Source organism: Hemiscyllium ocellatum, chromosome 9 (assembly GCF_020745735.1).
Source record: "Hemiscyllium ocellatum isolate sHemOce1 chromosome 9, sHemOce1.pat.X.cur, whole genome shotgun sequence".
NCBI lineage: Eukaryota > Metazoa > Chordata > Chondrichthyes > Orectolobiformes > Hemiscylliidae > Hemiscyllium > Hemiscyllium ocellatum.
This window is the reverse complement of record NC_083409.1, coordinates 91,629,662-91,649,504: the sequence shown is the minus strand read 5'-3', so window position 1 is coordinate 91,649,504 and position 19,843 is coordinate 91,629,662. Positions and strand designations below refer to the sequence as shown.

The 19,843-nt window shown below is 41.6% G+C and overlaps 1 protein-coding gene across 2 annotated transcripts in view; it reads left to right on the top strand.

Moving 5' to 3' along the window:
- The first annotated feature begins 713 nt into the window (after positions 1–713).
- Positions 714–19,843, top strand: part of LOC132818822 (phospholipid phosphatase-related protein type 4-like) — an 86,268-nt gene continuing 67,138 nt past the window's right edge. For both annotated transcript variants that reach the window (XM_060829939.1, XM_060829938.1), the window contains exon 1: positions 714–791. In XM_060829939.1, the coding sequence (XP_060685922.1) occupies positions 714–791 (78 nt within the window). The remainder of the gene's footprint in view (positions 792–19,843) is intronic.

The following is a 19,843-nucleotide window of genomic DNA, read 5'->3' as shown; positions in this document are numbered from 1 at the left end:
TCGGAAACTGCGGGGCGGAACTGTTTCAAGGGATTTGGGGACTGCTGTGTATTCTTTGAAATCCCACTTTTTTAAAAAATATATAAATTCCTAAACCTGACTATTGAGGATACACTGTCACGTGAGTCTGCCTCCTAGGCTCATGAAGGTAGCCTTGTTAGATCTGGTCACGTTGCTGTGATGCTTTCTTGTGTTCCGCCCCCACCCTGTAACGGACGTGAAAGGCGCCACATAAAGGCAAGTCGGGGTGGCTTGACATGAGCCAACAGGGCGACACATTCCTGTAGCGTTGGTGCCTGCTGGGAGTCACTCTGCGCCTTTCCAAGCGGTCAGAGCCGCGGTGTGGGGCAGCTTTTGGTGACGCGCCGTTCCCCTGTGTGCTAACTTCTGGGATTTAATATGCACGGTTCAATAATTGGAGCGTCTTAACCAGCAGGAGGGGCAAAAAAAAAGCCCCACCACACACACACACACAGAATCAGCGGCAGGCAAAGAAACGGGGCGAGTCTGGGGAAGCTGGCAATGTGCGGTCGAGCCTATCAGAGCACATTGCTGCTGTTCCTCTCTGCCCGTGGATCTGCGCAGCGTGACTGAGAGGGGTGAGACTTGTTGGAGGCATCAGCCGAGGGAGGGAATGGAAGGCAGCCAGGCAGCCTGAGCTTCCCTGGGCGATTGTGCCAAGCTTGTGTCGGGAGAGGACTCGAAGATCCAACATGTCTTCGAAGGAGAGGCAGAAAGGGAGGCTGACCAAGGACAGCGTGACGCTGCTGCCCTGTTTTTACTTCGTGGAGGTAAGTGAACGCCCAGGTAAGACCGTTCCCCACCTGCTGGAACTTCCAAACAGTGGCATTGCCAGCCCCGTGTTAATTCAGTCAAGGATGCTCGGTCTCCGGTTCCCCCCCAGAAACCCCCCACAACCCCATCAAATGGGTAAAGCCAAGTGTATTCCTCAACGTTAAATCGTGTATGGGAATCACGTCCACTGGGGTGGGAAGTGTATCCAGCCAGCCGGCTGAATCGACTCATCGAGGGCGAGCGTCCAAGAAAGGGAGCCACGGCACAATATTTACAGCTTTCTCCTTCCAGTTGTTCCCACAAATGTTGCAATTGTTGGGTTGATGAGTGACAGTTGTGAAAACAAAATGCACGGTCACGCCAGATTAATATTTGCATACTGAACGATTGACTTGTGAACACTGCAACGTGACACTGTTGTCTCCCTGCTCCTAACACCGTCCTGGGTTAGATTTATTTAATAAAAATGAAAACTCACCATTGGGCGTCATATTGCAATATTAGAACTAAACCTGCCCTCCTTCAAATTCAATAAACCAGCAAATCTCCAGGAACGATTGTGAGCGTGAGAGGCAGCCCAATATACATTGCTTTTATGTCATATTGTGAATAATAGAGTGGAACTGGATTGGCTGTGTATGATAAACCCATTATAGCCCAGAATGGATGGGAAAGTGATGGGTATCTCTGGACACCTGTCCTTGTTGGTTCATTAAAAGTCCAGAAATTTGCATAGAAGGTCAGGTTCGCCACAAATTGCTGGGTGCTTTGCCCTGGCCCTCCCTTGGCGTTGTGCATCGTGCAATTGCTGTATTTCCGCCGTCAATACGAGCGAAGCTCGTCAATGCCTTGAAGTGCTGACAGTTCGGGTCCGAAGGACCCTGCCGATGTCCTGCAGTTCCACTCGAACTTAGAGGCTCAGAAAAGGAATAATGGTCTAACCTAATGGATGTAGTCAGTTGTTCCTAAATGTTATACAACTGGACGTTTTCCCACTGTTTTAAAAAAAATCTGTATTCATCATTATCTCTCTTTCCTCATCCTTACTTTTCATTGAACTTCGTCAAACTGACCCCAATTGATTGGACTTCCTCTTGTATTGTTTGCTCAGTTAAATTCTTTATGGTTGAGGAAATGAACCTAAGGATCAAAATGTCTATTGACATCTCTGCATCATGTTCAACTCCAATATCCAGTAATTTGAGGCAATAAAACAATCCACTCTGAAGGGTGAAGGAAAATCCAGTTCTCAGCAGACATCCTGAGGTGTGGCCCTCCACCCATTCCTGGGCCATCCTCGTAAAAGATGCCATGAATGTGAGTTAGTATTCCCAGTGTGGTGAGTAACAAGGATACCATATGATCAACAAGAGCACCCAAATTATTTCATTCCAGTTAAAAGAACATTCTCAACCCTTTGCATCGATTAAAACAAGTGAGTCACAGAAACTTCCCTTCATTGTGTGCCTCAGCTTTTGATATCTTCCCATCACAGATGAGTACCTGATAGTGATGGGACAAAGAAGTTGATGCTCTCACTAGGATTTTTTTTGTGAAAGAGCAGAAATAGCCTTTCAATTTTCAATTCTGTTCTGAGACATGTCTCCAATGGTGTTAAATTCTTAACAATAGAATTTGCTAAAGATTGGAGATATTCCAATGATGATGTACTGTGTGGAAATATCCCAACTTTAATGTTTAATATCAAGGTATTTCACTTTCAGTTATAAAAAGTGAAACTGCAACAATCCTACTCAACCATAGAGTAATTTTGTCATTAGAGAAAAGACAACTGGTGATGGTTTAATCTGAGGGGAATGACACCTCAGGCAATGGGAGAGGTTAAGAAAATCCCTCATGATAATGTCAGCCAGTGTGGGAATTGAGCCTGTGTAGTTGGCACAGCTCTGCACTGCAAACAAATCAACTGAGCTAATCAACCAATTATACAATGCTGCGTGAGTCCATCCATTTCTTTGCTGTTATACTTAAGTTCTTCCAGTCAATTATATTGGCAGTCACTTTCAATGTTCTCCTCACTACTTCCATTACATGTGTACAAAGTTAAAAATCACAAACCAGGTTATAGTCCAATAGTTTTATTTGGATATACAAGCTTTTGGAGCACTACTTCCAAATAAACCTGCTGGACTATAACCTGGTGTTGTGTGACTTTTAACTTTGCCCACCCCAGTCCAACACCGGCACCTCCACATCATGACTGTAGGTGTGGTAATGTCACAAAACAATTTCAGTTTTGTGTCAGTGCCAAATTTGAGACCCATTCGAAGGGTCTAATGCAGTGTGCATTTTCTAGATTTGACAGACTAAAAAATCCAAGTTGGACATTCCACAAAGAAGATGAAATTTGCCTTGAATTTCTGGGTGAGCAAACTCTTCCTCCAGAGGGTAAGTCCTGATGTATATTAGGACTTTACCTATCAGTGATGAAAGTGAAATTCCACGGTGGTTCTCACAACTCAAGTGAATTATTTTAGTTTTCAGAAATTGGACAACATTGACTATCCTTGAGTAAAGAATTAGCTGGGATAAAATGGCCATCAGCATTCCATCATGGCATTACCCATGCTAGATCCTTTTGGACATATTTAGAGGCAGAGGTGTTGTAAAACTTAGTTGCCAGATGCTTGACAATATATTGGGCTTCTGATGTATGTGCATTGATTAAGTTGACTGTTCTCCCATCAGTGAACCCATAGAATCTGATACTCATCCATTGACTGAATGGAAGACTCCATCCCTTGAGGTAGTTGTTGCACTACATCAGTTTAATGCAGCATAGAATATAAATTCAATGTCATGTCAATTCACTTTGTAAAAGTGCTCAAGGAGTCTAATGAACCCTATTTCCCACGTATACAGGTTCCTCCACCCCATTATATTACATGAGCTCAGGTGTTCCCCTCCCCTTTTATAAATATTTAATTTCATGACTGTTGAGAGTGAGCTATGCCCACATTTTATGGATAAGCAAGTCCATAGCTCTCTCCTGACAAGTCTACTATAGTTCCTACCAAGCAGTAAGCAACACCAACTTACAATAAAGATGCTGCATAAATGTAGTGAAACATCCTAAGGCACTTCCATGCAGCATTATAAAACAAAGCAATACTGAGCCACGTAAGAAGACATTAAGTCATACAAGCAAAAGTTTAGTCACAGAGAAAGATTTTAAGGAATATCTTTCATGCAAGAATTCCGGGTAGATTAGAGAGATGGAAAAAATGATATGACAGAACATAGGGATTTGGCAGCTGAAGGCATGGTAATGAATGATGGCATAATTATAATGCGGAATGCAATGGAGGCTAGTATCAGAGGAGCAGAGATATTGTTTGAGGCTGTGGAGCTGGACTAGAGTACGAAGTTAGAGAGGACAAGATTGTGGAGGGATTTAAAACCAAGGATGTAAGTTGTCAAGTACAAGGCAGACACGGGAATATGTTTCCTTCCAGTTAAAAAGCAGGAAGCAGAATTTTGAATGGCCTCAAGTTTTGAGAGCTAGGTTATGACAGATCTGCCAGCAGCCTGTTGTACAGTTGCATCTAGAGATAATTAAAGCATAAATAATGGTTCCAACAGCAGATGATGAGCTGAGATAGGAGTGTACTAAGAAGGTGGTAATATTGGTCTTTGTAATAGCACAAATATGCATTTGGAAACTCATTGAGAGATCAAATATGACACCAAAGCTGTGATTAGACTGTCTTAATGTAGACTGTTGTGTGAGAGAGGAGTGCAGGGGTGAGGGTTAGTCAGCTAGCGAACACAGTTTAGAGCAAGGACCAAAAACAACGAGTCCTCCCAGCAGGTAGATGAGAAATGGAAGAGGCCAAGGAAGATCCTTGTAGATGCTGGAAGTGACGGTGCAGGAGCAAAAAAAAAGCCACTGAAAGTGATTGTTTAGCTATGATTGGAAGTATTGAATGAAAATATAATTCACCCAAACTGGGGGGGACTATTTCAGACCAATAGCTTCAATTCACCACTAAACTCACCCCACGACAACAAATTCTCCACCATCCTGACCTCAATAAAAGTAACAGAACAACCTGAGAAGTATCATACATGGCATAGAGTACAAAGTTTGCATCTATTTTCTCTATCCAAATACTATTATAAATACAGAACTTGCATTGGTGCAAAACAGTAGGAGTTTCTAATCATCATAAACTGTGTGGTACAATTTGAGTGTGAAATCAACTGAAGTGCACTTTGAGTTATATAACAGTTGGAAGCTGAAGCCAGTGTGTGGCAGCTCCTGGAGGTTCTTTGAATGATGCTGCCACTTAGATGTTGATTTCTATTCTGAAATTATTTTCAATCAGGTGTGGGCCACTTCTGGGAAGTAATTGCACATCACTCCAGCATTGCACCTGCTTTACTATAACTGCAGCCAGACTAATCTGGAACATGTACATGTTTAATTTGATCATCTTTAAATATAGCAGATAACCAGGGGGTGGGGATGGGGGATGGGGATATACTGAGTGGAAGTCTGAATGCAGAAGGAATTGTAGTGTGGCCTGATTAGAAGTTGATACAGAACATACATTTGTCAGTTGTCTATTGCTATTGATCAGTAGCAGGAGTGGTACATAATGGCTTAAATCTGTTGTAAAACAACTTCTTAGGTCACTCAAAGCCTTAGGGCAGGAGGTAGCACAGTGATAACATCTCTAGTCTAGTAGGTTAACCAGGGGACATGGGATTGTCTCCCACAGTAGATGGTGACATTTGAATTCAGTCAAAAATCTGAAATAAAAAGCTAGTCTAAAATCCATCTGGTGCATTAATACCCTTTAGGAAAGGAAATTTGCTGTCCTTGCCTGGTCTGGCCTGCATGTGACTCCAGATCTATAGCAATGTTGTTGACTGTTAACTGCCCTCTGGACAATTAGTGATGGGGAATAGCCCATAACACTGACATCTCATGAATGCATTTTAAAAATGCTGCTTTGAAAATCTTTTGTGCCTATGTTCTGACATTTTACTTGAAGTTTACAGTGACAGTTTCACTCTGTCAGACTTAGTGTCTTGTTAATTCTTGCCATACATTATGAGCAGTAGCATCCTTTGTAACTTGGGACCATTGGAGAAGAAGCAGGCCTTTTAACCCCTCAGGCATGTTGAGCCTTTCAATTTGATCATGGCTACCCTGTACCGTAGCTTCATTATCTCACTTTTACTGCTACTCCCATGATGCCTTGACCCAAAATATATCTATTGCTCTCAGTCTTGACAATTTTAATGCAGCCTTTGGTTGAAGTAAGCTCCAGATTTATGCTGTGATTTGTGTGAAAAATGCAACCTGATTTCACACTGAATGGTTGCACTCTAATTTCCTGAATGCCTGCGCGTTTTCTGGACTCCCCATTAAGGGGAAATGGAATCTTTTTTACCTAGAAGATCCTTTTGATAATTTTAAACAAATTAACTTGCTTACCCTGAACTTTCTGAATGAGCTGTCTTAAACATCTGCAATTCTGTATGTCATCTGACAAATTTCAGCTTTATCTGAGGCAGAAGGGTCTTACTGTGCTTCACATCTCCAAGTACCATCCAACTATCTCGGGACTTAGTGGTACATTTATACTGCCTCGCAAATACAGTGTAAGAATTACATTGAAAGAAAACTTCCTCCAGATACCATGGGCTAGAGATGTGTTAATTCTCAGGAAGTGGGATTGTTGCTCCACACTCAAGACCTGTCTCCGAGAGCTGCTGGCTAATCCGTCCTAGTAGCGCCACCATCAGCAGTGTCCACTGTTGGGATTGCAAACAGCTCAACAGTCTTAAGTACCAGAGCTCCAGGACTCAGTAGGTGCAAGTTTTTGTAGCAAGGTCAGGAGGGAATGCCAGGGGATGGTGGTGGGAGGGAACTAGTAGTGTGATGGTGAGGCTATGTGGGGAGGGTGTACTCAGCTGGGTGACAGGGTCGGTTGTAGACCTGGAGTGAAAGGGAAACCGATTTGGAGAAAGGGCCTGTACTGGAAAATTTCTGTACCTTTATCCCCACAAGGCTCACGCAGGATAATTTTCTGGGCTGCTCAAACCTACATCCCTGAACTCTTCCCAGCATCTAAAAGATCATGGCCAATGGTAAGCAGCCTTGAAGTGGCTAATAATTGACCACTTAAGGACCTCAGGTTGGGTGAGGAACTGCTGATTGTACTAGACCTTGCCTGATTCCTCCAGTAAATTGCAGAGCAAAGGACATCTGCCATGAAAAACTGGCAGGCACTCTCATTCTCCTGAAAACCTGTTGGCTTTGGAATATAAAATTCCTCACTAGATCGAACGTAGAAAAGTACTTCAGTCTATGATATTGTGCAAAGGATTAATCCTAATCTAAAATAAAATAACCTAACCTACGGACCCCTCAATTCACTGATGTACATGTGCATGTCCAGCAGTCATAGAGTCATAAAGTCACCAGGGAAAAGACTTTACCTATTTATCCTATCCATGCCCCTCATAATTTTGTAAACCACTATAAGGTCACCTCTCAGCCTCCGACGCTCCAGGAAAAATACTCACAGCCTTTTGTGCCTCTCCCTGTAGCTTAGATCCTCCAACCCTGGCAACATCCTTGTAAATCTTTTCTGAACCCCTTCAAGTTTCACAAAATCTTTCCGAAAGGAAGGAGACCAGAATTGCACACAGTATTCTAACAGTGACCTAACCAATATCCTGTACTTAATTATCTGACCAATAAAAGAAAGCATACCAAACGCCTTCTTCACTATCCTATCTACCTGTGATTCCACTTTCAAGGAGCTATGAACCTGCACTCCAAGGTCTCTTTGTTCAGCAACACTCCCTAGGACCTTACCATTAAGTGTATAAGTCCTGCTAAGATTTGTTTTTCAAAATGCAGCACCTCACATTTATCTGAATTAAACTCCATCTGCCACTTCTCAGTCCATTGGCCCATCTGGTCCAGATCCTGTTGTAATCTGAGGTAACCCTCTTCGCTGTCCACTACACCTCCAATTTTGGTGTCATCTACAAACATACTAACTGTACCGCTTATGCTCTCATCCAAATTATTTATGTAAATGACAAAAAGTGGAGGACCCAGCACCGATCCTTGTGGCATTCCACTGGTCACAGGCCTCCAGTCTGAAAAACAGCCCTCCACCACCACCCTCTGTCTTCTACCTTTGAGCCAGTTCTGTATCCAAATGGCTGGTTCTCCCTGTATTCCTTGAGATCTAACCTTGCTAATCAGTCTCCCATGGGAACCTTGTCGAACGCTTTACTGAGGTCCATATAGATCATGCTTAAATGTCCCTAATGGCTCTGTTTTCACCACCATTGCTGGCAATGCAATCCATGCATTCAAAACTCTCTGCGTAAAGAACCTAACTCTCACGTCTCCTCTATACCTTCTACTTAAACCCTTAAAACTACGATCTCGTGTGGCAGTCAATCCTGCCCTGGGGAAACGTCTTTGGCTATTGACTCTATCCATGCCTCTCATTACCTTGTATCTCGATCAGGTCATCTCTCTTCCTCCATCTCTCCAGAGAGAAATGTCTGAGCTTAGTCAACCTCTCTTCGTAAGACAAGCCCTCCAGTCCAGGCAGCATCCTGGTAAACCTTCTTTGCACCCTCTCCAAAATCTCCGCATCTTTCCTATAATAGGACAACCAGAACTGGACACAATATTCCAATTGTGGTCTCACCAGGATTTTGTAGAGCTGCAGCAAAAGCGCATGGCTCTTAAACACAATCCCCTGTTAATGAAAGCCAAAACACCACATGCTTTCTTAACAACCCTATCCACTAGGTGGCAACATTGAGGGGTCTGTGCACTTGAACACCAAGATCCCGCTGTTCCTCCACACTGCTAAGAATCCTGTCTTTAATCCAATATTCAGCATTCAGGTTTGACCTTCCAAAATGCATCACTTCGTATTTATCCAGGTTGAACTTCATCTGCCATTTCTCAGCCCAGCTCTGTAGCCTGTCAATGTTGCGCTGCAGCCTGCAACAGCCTTTGACACTATCAACGGCACCTCCAACCTTTGTGTCATCGGCAAATTTACTAACCCACCTCCTCATCCAAGTCATTTATAAAACCTACAAACAGCAGAGGCCCTAGAACAGAGCCTTGTGGGACACCAGTCACCACTGTCCTCCACACAGAATACCTTCCGTCTACAACCTCTCTCTGCTTTCTGTCAGGCAACCAATTCTGAATCCAGAGAGCCAAGTCTCCCTGTATCCCATTCGTCCTGAATTTATGAATGAGTCTACCATGGGGAACCTTATCAAATGCCTTGCTGAAGTCCATATACACCTCAACCACTGCCTGACCTTCGTCAATCTGTCTCATCACCTCCTCAAAGAACTCAATAAGATTTGTGAGGCATGACCTGCCCCTCACAATGCCATGCTGACTGCTTTTAATCACGCTATGATTTTCCAAATAGTCATAAATCCTATCCCTCAGAATTCTTTCCAAAATTTTGCTGACCACAGACGTAAGACTGACTGGTCTGTAATTGCCAGGAATTTCCCTATTACCCTTCTTGAAAAGAGAAACAACATTCACCTCCCTCCAATCCTACGGTACGACTCCTGTGGAGAGTAAGGAGGCAAATATCCTCACCAGTGGCTTTCCAACCACCTTTCTCACTTGCCAGAGCAACCTAGGATAAATCTGGTCTGGCCCAGGGGACTTATAAATCTTAATGTTTGCCAAAATTTCCAGCACATCAACTTCCTGAATCTCGATCTGTTCAAGCCTGTTTCCCAGCTTCTCAAAGTTCTCATTCACAACAAGGTCCCGTTCCTTAGTGAACACCGAAGCAAAAAACTCATTTAGGGCTTCCTCTATCTGCTCAGACTCCACACACACATTCCCTACGCTATCGCTGACTGGCCCTACCTTCTCCCTGATCATTCTCTTATTCTTCACGTATGAGTAAAATGCCTTTAGGTTCTCCCTTATCCTTCCCTCTCAGTCTTTTCAAGGCCCCTCCTGGCCCTCCTCATTCCATTTTTGAGCTCCTTTCTAGTAAGCCTGTAATCGTCTAAAGCTGTGTGGTATAGTTGCTTCCTCCACCTTACGTATGCTACCTTTTTCCTTTTAGCGAGAAGTTCCTCTGTTATCGTCATCCAAGATTCCTTAATCTTACCCCTTCTTACCTGTCTCAGAGGAACAAATTTATGCATCACTAGCAACAACTGTTTCTTAAACAGTTTCTATGTGTGTTGTCCCCTTTCTGTGGAACAATTGCTCCCAACCTGTACTTCACAACTCCTGTCTGATAGTGTCATAATTTGCTTTTCCTCAATTAAATATCTTGCCATGGTAATGGCTCCTTTCCCTCTCCATGGCTTTGGTAAATGTGAGGCAGTTGTGGTCACTGTCATCGAACTGTTCTCCCACTGCAAGATCTGACATGTGTCCTGGGCTCATTGCTGAGCACCAAGTACAAAATGGCCTCTCTCCTCGCTGGCCTGTCTACATACTGAGTAAGGAAACCCTCCTGAGCACACCTGACAAAAATGGCTCCATCCAAACCATCTGCACTAAGGAGGTTCCAGTCAACATTGGATAAGTTGAAGTCACCCATAACAACAACCTTGCTGAAAATCTGGTGTCCTTCCAATCGAAAAGTTGTTGTGAAACTTGAAAGGGTTCAGAAAAGATTTACAAGCATGTTGCCAGGGTTGGAGGATTTGAGCTATAGGGAGAGGTTAAAGAGGCTGGGGCTGTTTTCCCTGGAGCGTCGGAGGCTGAGGGGTGACCTTATAGAAGTTTATAAAATCATGAGGGGCATGGATAGGATAAATAGGCAAAGTCTTTCCCCTGGTGTGGGGGAGTCCAGCAGTAAAGGGCGTACGTTTAAAGTGAGAGGGAAAAGATATAAAAGAGACCTAAGGGGCAACTTTTTCACACAGAAGGTGGTACAAATATGGTATGAGCTGCCAGAGGAAGTGGTAAAGGCTGGTACAATTGCAACATTTTAAAAGGCATCTAGATGTGTATATGAATAAGAAGGGTTTGGAGAGATATGGGCCAGGTGCTGGCAGGTGGGACTAGATTGGGTTGGGATATCTGGTCAGCATGGACAGGTTGGACTGAAGAGTCTGTTTCCGTGCTGTACATCTCTGACTCTATGACTCTATCTGCACTTTTCCAAAATCTGCTGGCCTAAGAGTACTTCGGTCTCCCTACTGCTGTTAGGGTGTCTGTAGAAAACCCCTAATGAGGTGGCTGCTCCCTTTCTGTTTCTAACTTCCCCACATACTGACTCATCAGACAAACCTTCCTCGACAACCTTTGTTTCTGTAGGTGTGACACTCATTCTAATTAGCAATGCTACACCTGCTCCCCACCCCCCCGCTTTTCTTTTTTGATGTTCTAAACCATGGAACATCTATCAACCATTCCTGCCCCTGTGAAACCCATGTCTCCATTATGGTCACAACATCATAGTCCCAAGTACTGATCTATGCTCTAAGTTCATCACTCTTATTTCTGACATTCCTTGCATTAAAGCAGACACACTTTAACTGATCAGGCAGCATACAAGGATCAGGAGAATCGACGTTTCGGACATAAGCCCTTCTTCAGGAAATCCTGCTCCTGCTCCTGCTGCTTGGATGCTGCCTGACCTGCTGCGCTTTTCCAGCAACACATTTTTCAGCTCTGATCTCCAGTATCTGCAGTCCTCACTTTCTCACACTTTAACTGATCCCTTTGTTTCATCACATGAAAAACCTTCTGATAGATTCACTACATCCTGTCACTGCCCGATCTACAACCACCCCTTCTCAGGTACATAGTTCTGGTTCCGACCCTCCAGAATCGCACGAGTAAATCTTCCACCCACGACGTTTGTGCCCCTCCAGTTCAGGTGTAACCCATCCTTCATGTACAGATCCCACCTTCCACAGAAGGCATCCCAATGGTCTAAATATCTGAAGCCCTCCCTCCTGCACTAGCCTCACAGCCACGTGTTAAGCTGCACTCGTTGCCTGTTCCTCACCTCATCATCTCGTGGCACCGGTAGCAAACCTGAGCACATGACTCGACTCGTCCTGCTCTTTAGCTTCCAACCTAGCTCTCTGTAGTCACTTTTCCGATCCTCAGCCCCTTTCCTGGCTATGCCTTTGGTGCCAATATGTACCACAATTTCTGGCTGCTCACCCTCCCCTGTCGGAACCTTGTAAACCCGATCAGTGACATGTCAGACCCTGGCACCTGGGAGGAAACATACCTTCCGGGAGTCCTGTTTCTGACCACAAAATCTCCTGTCAATCCGTCTAACTATTGAGTTCCCTACCACTAGCACTTTTCTATTCTCCCCCCTTCCTTCTGAGTCTCAGTGCCACAGACCTGACAACTATTGCTTTTCCCTGGTAGGTTGTCCCCACCAGCAGTATCCAAAATGGTATACTTATGCTGAAGGGAATGGCCACAAGGGATCCCTGCTCTGTCTGTCAGTTCCCTTTCCTCCCCCTGACTGTAACCCAGCTGTCCTTATCCTGTGTCTGAGGAGTGACCACCTCCCTGCACATCCTCTCAATTTACCCCTCAGCTTCCTGGATGAATTGCAGTTCATCCAGCTCTAGCTCTAGTTCCCTAACAACACAAACGTGTTTCTCTGTGTGCCTGCAAAATTAAATATAATCTTGCAATAATCTAAGTGCACTATTTCACAAATGAAATTTAGTACTTTAAAAAAAAAGTTGAGAAAACATTCTGGAGAGCACATTATGTTGACATTCTGATTTTAATTTTTAAACAAATTGTACTGTTCTTGCCAGTTTTCAAAAGAATTTGAAAACATAGTGCAAAATCATTTAAACGAAAATACTTAGAATTGCATGCTGTTAAGAATATTACAAAGAATTAACACATGGAAGTTAAATTCAGCTCTTGAACTTGATGCCTTTTATTCATATTAAATTTGGTTAATTTTGACAGAAACATGTTGTACAAAAGACAGTTGTTTGTTACATTGTGTCTGTGTAAAGATAGAGCAGTAGAAAGCCATAAAATGTACTGCTTTAAATGCCTGTGTCCTGTAGTTACTAAACTTTCAAAGGGCCACCAGAATCTATGAAGTCAGGAATGTGAAGTTTTTTTCATGGCGTTGTGTAAAGTGCCATAGTGATGAGGAATAGGATGTGACTCATGGCATGTCATAACACCCCCTCCATCCCCCACCTCATTTCCTATATTAGCTCCTTCCATCAAGCAGTGATGCACCCCCTCCACCACCCCCCAAGGGATGGTTATGTTTGCCGAGCTGGGAATTTGTGTTGCAGACGTTTCGTCCCCTGTCTAGGTGACATCCTCAGTGCTTGGGAGCCTCCTGTGAAACGTCTGCAACACAAATTCCCAGCTCAGCAAATCTTCTCCCAAACTTTGTACCCCCCCCCCCCCCCCCAAGGGTGTCTTTGGGTTCTCTATATGGTCATAACCCTATCTACTGTCACTTTGATACCAATGTCCATTGACTGAACAGTAATTGCCTACTTAAGAGTCTCAGTTGATATCGGGCTGGGAAGATTGTTCATGAGCCTTCACTTCCTAGGATTGATGGGGTCAGAGATGGAAAAGCAGCAGGGTTCCCAACACACACCCTCTGCTGAATTAAATGGTCCCCATTTCCAAAATTACTAACAACATGAGCATTAAATTTTGTCCACAGACATATTTGGGCACATATTACTTCCTGACACAAGAAAATCTCTGGCTTCTTAGTTAAAGGCCAAATTTTAAGAAGAGTATAAAAACTAAACATAGATGTCAGGAAGGCTCACAACTTTTCATATTCAATTTGTAAGTCAACATTACGCACCATAGATCCTTATCTCAAATTCCCAAAGAGAAACTTTATACAAATCAATATGAACTTGTTGTTTTCATGACCCTAAATGTTTGTAATGGTTAGCAGTTTTCAGCTCATTTCTTATTAATTGCACCAGTCTTCCATTCTGCTCTATACAAGTCATTGCCTCCCACTTGTTAAAGAAAACATCTATGCTAACATCTTAAACAAGTCTTTTATGTTTTCTTTTACTAACTGTTTCCTCCCACTCTTCAAATATGACAATTGTCCATTGTTGTGATTGATCTGTGTTTCTGAGTCTGAATTATTGTGTTAAAGGACAGCAGTGCAGCTCACCCATTGAGTTTTGAGGACTAACCTATTTTCTAATCAATCTGTTCAGAGATGCCATTACACACCTTTTGGAGCAAGGGGAATTGAACCCAGGTCTCTTAGTCTAGGGGCAAGATGCGACCATTGCTCTACAAGAGCCCTAGCTTGCACAATAGTACTGACAAACACTGGAAAACAGGTGATGAATGGACACAGCACAGTTATATTGATTTAAATGAGTGAATAATTTAATGTAGAGAATTATATAGGAATTAGAGTTTAGAAATGGTTATTTGGACCATCAGACCTATACGAGTCTCCTCCCACCATGCTTGAATATCAGCTTTATCTTAGTTGGTTACACTCTTGAATCTGTAGGAGAAGAATAGGTCCCATTGCATGACCTGAGAACAAGAATCTAGCCTGAAACTGGAGCAATATTGAAGGAATGCTGCACTCTTAAGAGATTATATTTTGGATGAGAAGTTAAATTGAAGCTCTTTGTGCCCTCTTAGTTGGGTGTAAAATATGGCATGATATTATGAGAAAAGACCTGAGAGTTAGCCCTAATATCCTGCCAATATTTATCCCTCAGTCAGCATTGCTATAAGAAACAGATTGTCTGATCCTTGTAAGACTTGTTTCTTTTGGGCGATGATTCAGTACAAATTGACTGCTGCATTTCCCACATTGCAGGAGTAACTATATTTCATTAGTTATACAATGCTTTAGAGATGCTGTGGTCAGGCAAGATATTTTTATTAATATTGTATATTCATACAAGTCTCCTTTTTCACTCTATCAAACCAGATTAACATCTAGTTATGTGTATCTTTATTCATATTTAAAAAGCATTTTGCTCTCTAACATGGATAACTCATCAAGCTAAATTTAAGAATAATGCTGTACAATGCACTGATATTCTGTAAGGAGAAGTTTAGTACTGGCAGAAAAGTATTAAATTTAACAAAGTTACAAAAACTCAGCAGGTCTGGCAACATCTGTGGAGAGAAAGCAGAGTTAACATTTTTAATCTAGTGATAACTGATTCAAAGGTCACCAGACTCAAAACATTAACTCTACTTTCTTCTCATAGGTGCTGCCAGACCTGCTGAATTCCACCAGCAATTTTTGCTTTTGCTTCAGAACTCCAGCATTCACAGTTCTTTGTTTTATTTTATCAATTAATGTTAAATGTTTACTTTATAAATATATTAAAAGAATGCATATTTTAAACAAATGATATAAATTTTCATATGTTTTATGCGTTTAATTGCAATATTTAATGGATGTGCTCAAAATGCTCTGACGATATGAAATTTACATCCTCAAATTTAAAATAGTCCAATTACATCACATCTTTAATTTCCAGATTTAGATAGAGTTAATATTCACCTCACATCTTCTCCATGTTTTGAAGTTTAGTCAGTAAACTGAGATAAGAAGGAAAGGGGCCCAATTATAATCTTGATTTAAGAAATAACAGAAAAAGGGAGATGTGTTCACCATTGAATATGCAGACATCAATTCAGTGACATGCAGTTACATCATAGAAGGGAAGAATAATAAGGGTCCGTTCAAAAAAGTTCAATTTCTTTTGGATATGCTGTCAATTATCTGAGGTTCCAACACAGACTAAACTCAACATTGGATTTCACAGCAAGTGACAACAGTGCCACTCCTTCCCAGCACTCAGCTCATTAATCTTGCAGCATGTCAATTGCATTATAAAATAATGGAAGATGCAAAAACATTTTAAAATAAGTGAAATCCAAATTGAAATTCACATTATGGCAATCTTCCTAAAAGATATCAAACAACCAGAGCTATCCGACATTACATGCGAGAGCAGCATTTCATAAAAGCAATCAGATTATTAATCTGCAGATTTGCATGATCCAGGAGAAAGCTGTAGTAATTTAAATCAAGACATTTTGTAGAACAGCCATTCTTTCATTAATATATGCAAGAAAAACAATTGAAACAATGAGTTATAATAAGTGGATTGCAAGTAATTGCACTCTGTTTCTAGTTACTGAATCACAGGGGACAATTATAGAAAATCATGATTTTGACTGTCCTTGACAGTAGATCATGACCCAGTTCAAAGCAGACATCAGGGACATGTGTAAAGTAGCTTTTCAGTTGTATATAGAACATTCATTAATTTATAACGGCAGTTATAAGTAAAATATTCCCCCAGTATTTCTGACACAAGTATTTAAAAATAATTGAACATAGTGATATTAATTTCTGTGTACGCAACATTTATATAGCTAATATGAAATTAAATCATAAGGTATGATATTTCCAAATTATCTTAGCTGTCATATCTAGTCATCAGAAGTTTTGTGTCACAATGAGTTCATACACTAAAGGATCTTTCAAATTCAGTGCGTTCCCTGCCTTTGGCAACTGTGGTCTCGTTTATAACTGAGTCTTTTTGTGATGGAACTAATCACATTAGGGATCTTTTTATGATATGCATTTGAGAATAGCTGCATGGGAGTTGCTCAGAATGGTCAACAGGAAACTGGAGGAATTTTTGTCCCAGGTTCTTATCAATAATATGGTCATAACCTGCTCATGCCAGCATTCACCATTTGGCAGGTCATTAGTCTGGAGACAGAAAATTGGGTAATTGTGAAGGGTTTGCAGTAGCACCCCTTTAAGGAGTTGGGTATGAACATCAGTTTAAAAAACACAGGTCTTCAAAACAACATGCAATATGTATACAAAACCTATAGAAGCAAATATATTACATTTGAAAGTGTTTGAGGTTCAAAATTCATGTGACTGTCATGCCACGTTTCCTAAAGCCCCTCCCTTTCCTCATTCCAACAGATTTCCCTTAGAGAAGCTAAAGATCTCTATAATTGCTATAATGACTGGAAGTAACCACTTCTTCACTTGAGCACAAATTGGAACTAGTCTGGTGGGCTCTTATCAGGGTATATTGGCTGCATGAGGCGCATATGTGAGCTTCCCACTTGGGCTTGGATGAAATCTCTGACTGCCACAATATTGATCTTTCTGAAGATGAGGTAGTGACCTTGTGCTAAATTTGCACCACTAGCGGATCCTTTAAAATGCTAGTATGGTAAATTTTTAACAAAAAAGGACAGTTTTTACTTGAACCTTTCTACCATTTTATTCTTGGCTGGTTACTTATGATGCTGAACCAATTGCAGATTCACTGCTAGAAAAGTCTTGGGTTTACTGGTAAATAACATTAGTTAGATAGAACATTATTTCGTGTCTAAATTTCACTGTAATTTTTACAAGTATTGCATCATTCAATAGATAAATTTATTGCTCAAAATTGGTTTTGGCACAGAAATATTCTGTTGCTTAATAACTGCATTATACACCTCTAGTCCTCCTCAGTGCTTGGTCTGTTGTTACTGTAAATTGTCTAAAGTGGTGCGGCAGTGTAAATGGAGAGGTAGCAGCCTGGTGGTATTATCACTGAACTGTTAATCTAGAGACCCAGGCAATGTTCTGGGGACCTGTATTCAAAAACCACTGTGGCAGATGGTGGAATTTAAATTCAAGACATATCTGGAATTAAGGTGACCATAAATCCATTGCCAATTGTTGGAAAAATCTATCTGAATCACTAATGTCCTTTAGGGAAAAAAAGGACTCTTACCTGGTTTGACCTACATGTGACTACAGACCCACATCAATGTGGGTGACTCTGAACTGCTGTCTTGGCAATTAGGGACGAGCAATAAATGTATGCCTAGCCAGCAATGTCCTTGTCCTATGAATGAATTTTTAAAAAAGACCAACTTTATATGCAGCCTGACAGCTGTCTCCTCTCCACCATCAGTATTTGGCCATTATCTCCAAAAGGAGTTTTGAACAATGGGCGATTCACTTGTTTCCTTCTTAAAATAATCAAATGGCAAATTATGCTTGATTTACTGATGTTTAAAGAGAATGATACTCCACTGAATTGACACACAAGTTTGAATGCTTCAATTAATGTGCACATTGTATTTCTCAGAATCCCTTTATTTCCTTAACTTTGATCAGGATTGGCAATTAATAGGTAACAAAATCTCGAAGATTACACTGTGTCTTTTGTATGTTTCTCTGAACTACACCCTACTTCCTTGACTCAGTCGCAGTTTTGTCAACTCTGAGTTAGAAAGTTATGAGTTCACATTCCACCCCAGAGGTCTAGCCTCAAAATGTAGATTGGCACTCAGTGAACGCACTGCTTAGTTTATTGTCTTACAGGTGAGATAATAGACTAAGTCTCACCTGCCATCTTAGGTAGATGGAAAAGAACATCCATGGAGTTTTCCCCTGAATCCTGCTCAAATTTTATCCCTCAATCAATGGTACGAATAAAACGGATTATCTTGTCTTCATGTCATTGTTGTTATGGAACCTTGGTGTACATAACTTAGCTGCTACATTGCAAAGGTGACTAGTCTTCAAAACCAAGTGATTGCCTGTAAAATACTTTGAGCTTTCCTGAATTCATGCAAGGAGCTCGCTAATTGCATTCAAAATTGACTTGATGGTAGGAAGTAGAGGATAATGGTTTAAGCTGAAAATGTGTTGCTGGTCAAAGCACAGCAGGCCAGGCAGCATCTCAGGAATAGAGAATTCGACGTTTCGAGCATAAGCCCTTCATCAGCCTTATGCTCGAAACGTCGAATTCTCTATTCCTGAGATGCTGCCTGGCCTGCTGTGCTTTGACCAGCAACACATTTTCAGCTGTGATCTCCAGCATCTACAGACCTCATTTTTTACTCGATAATGGTTTAAGGTTATTTCTCGGACTGGAAGCCTGTGACTTGTGATGTGCCAGAGGAATGGGGGTTGGGATTTTTTTTTTATTTACATAAATGATCTAGATGTGAATGTATAAGGTATAATTAGTAAGTTTGCAGATGAAATAAAATTAGGAGGTATTGTTAATCACACGGAAGGTTATCTAAAATTCCAGAGGGATTTTGTTCAGATGGGGAAGTGGGCTGAGGATTGGCAAATGCAATTCAATATGGATAAGTGTAAGTTATTTCACTTTGGAAAGTCAAACCAAGGTAAGACTTACACAGTAAATGGTAAGGTTCTGAGGAGTGTTGTGGAACAGAGGGACCTACGAGTACAAGTACAAGGTTCTTTCAAAACAGTATCACAGATAGACAGGGTGGTGAATAAGGCATTCAGCATGCTTGCCTTCCTTGGTCAACGCATTGAGTATAAGAGTTGGGACATTATGTTAGAGCTGTATAAGTCATTGGTGAGGCCGCACTTGGAGAATTGTCTTCAGTTTTGAGTTAAAAATCACAACACCAGGTTATAGTCCAAAATTTTTACTTTTTAACTTTGTACAGCTCAGTCCAACACCAGCGTCTCCAAATCAGCCTTCGGTTTTACTCACTCTATTATAGGAAAGACATAGTTAAGCTGAAAAGAGTGCAAAGAAGAGTTATGAGGATCTTGCCAGGTCTAGTGGGCCTAAGTTATAGAGAGAGTTTGGCCAGAATAGCACTTTATTCCTTGGTATGTAGGAGAATGAGGGATGACGTTATTGAGGTGGATAAAATCATGAGGGGCATAGATAGGATGAAGACATCTTTTTTTTTCCCCAGGGATGGGGAAATTGAAAACTAGAGGGCATAGGCTTAAGGTGAGAGGGGAAGGATTTAAGAAGGACCCAAGGGGCAACTTCTTCACACAGAGTCGTGCGTATGTGAACTGGGATGCCAGAGAAAGTAGTTGAGACAGGTACAATAGCAACATTTAAAAAACATTTGGATAGGTACATGGATGTGAAAGGTTTAGAGGGATATGGACCAAACTTGGACAGTTGGATCTAGTTGAGTACACCATGGTCAACATGGACCAGTTTGGGCTGAAGGGCCTGTTTC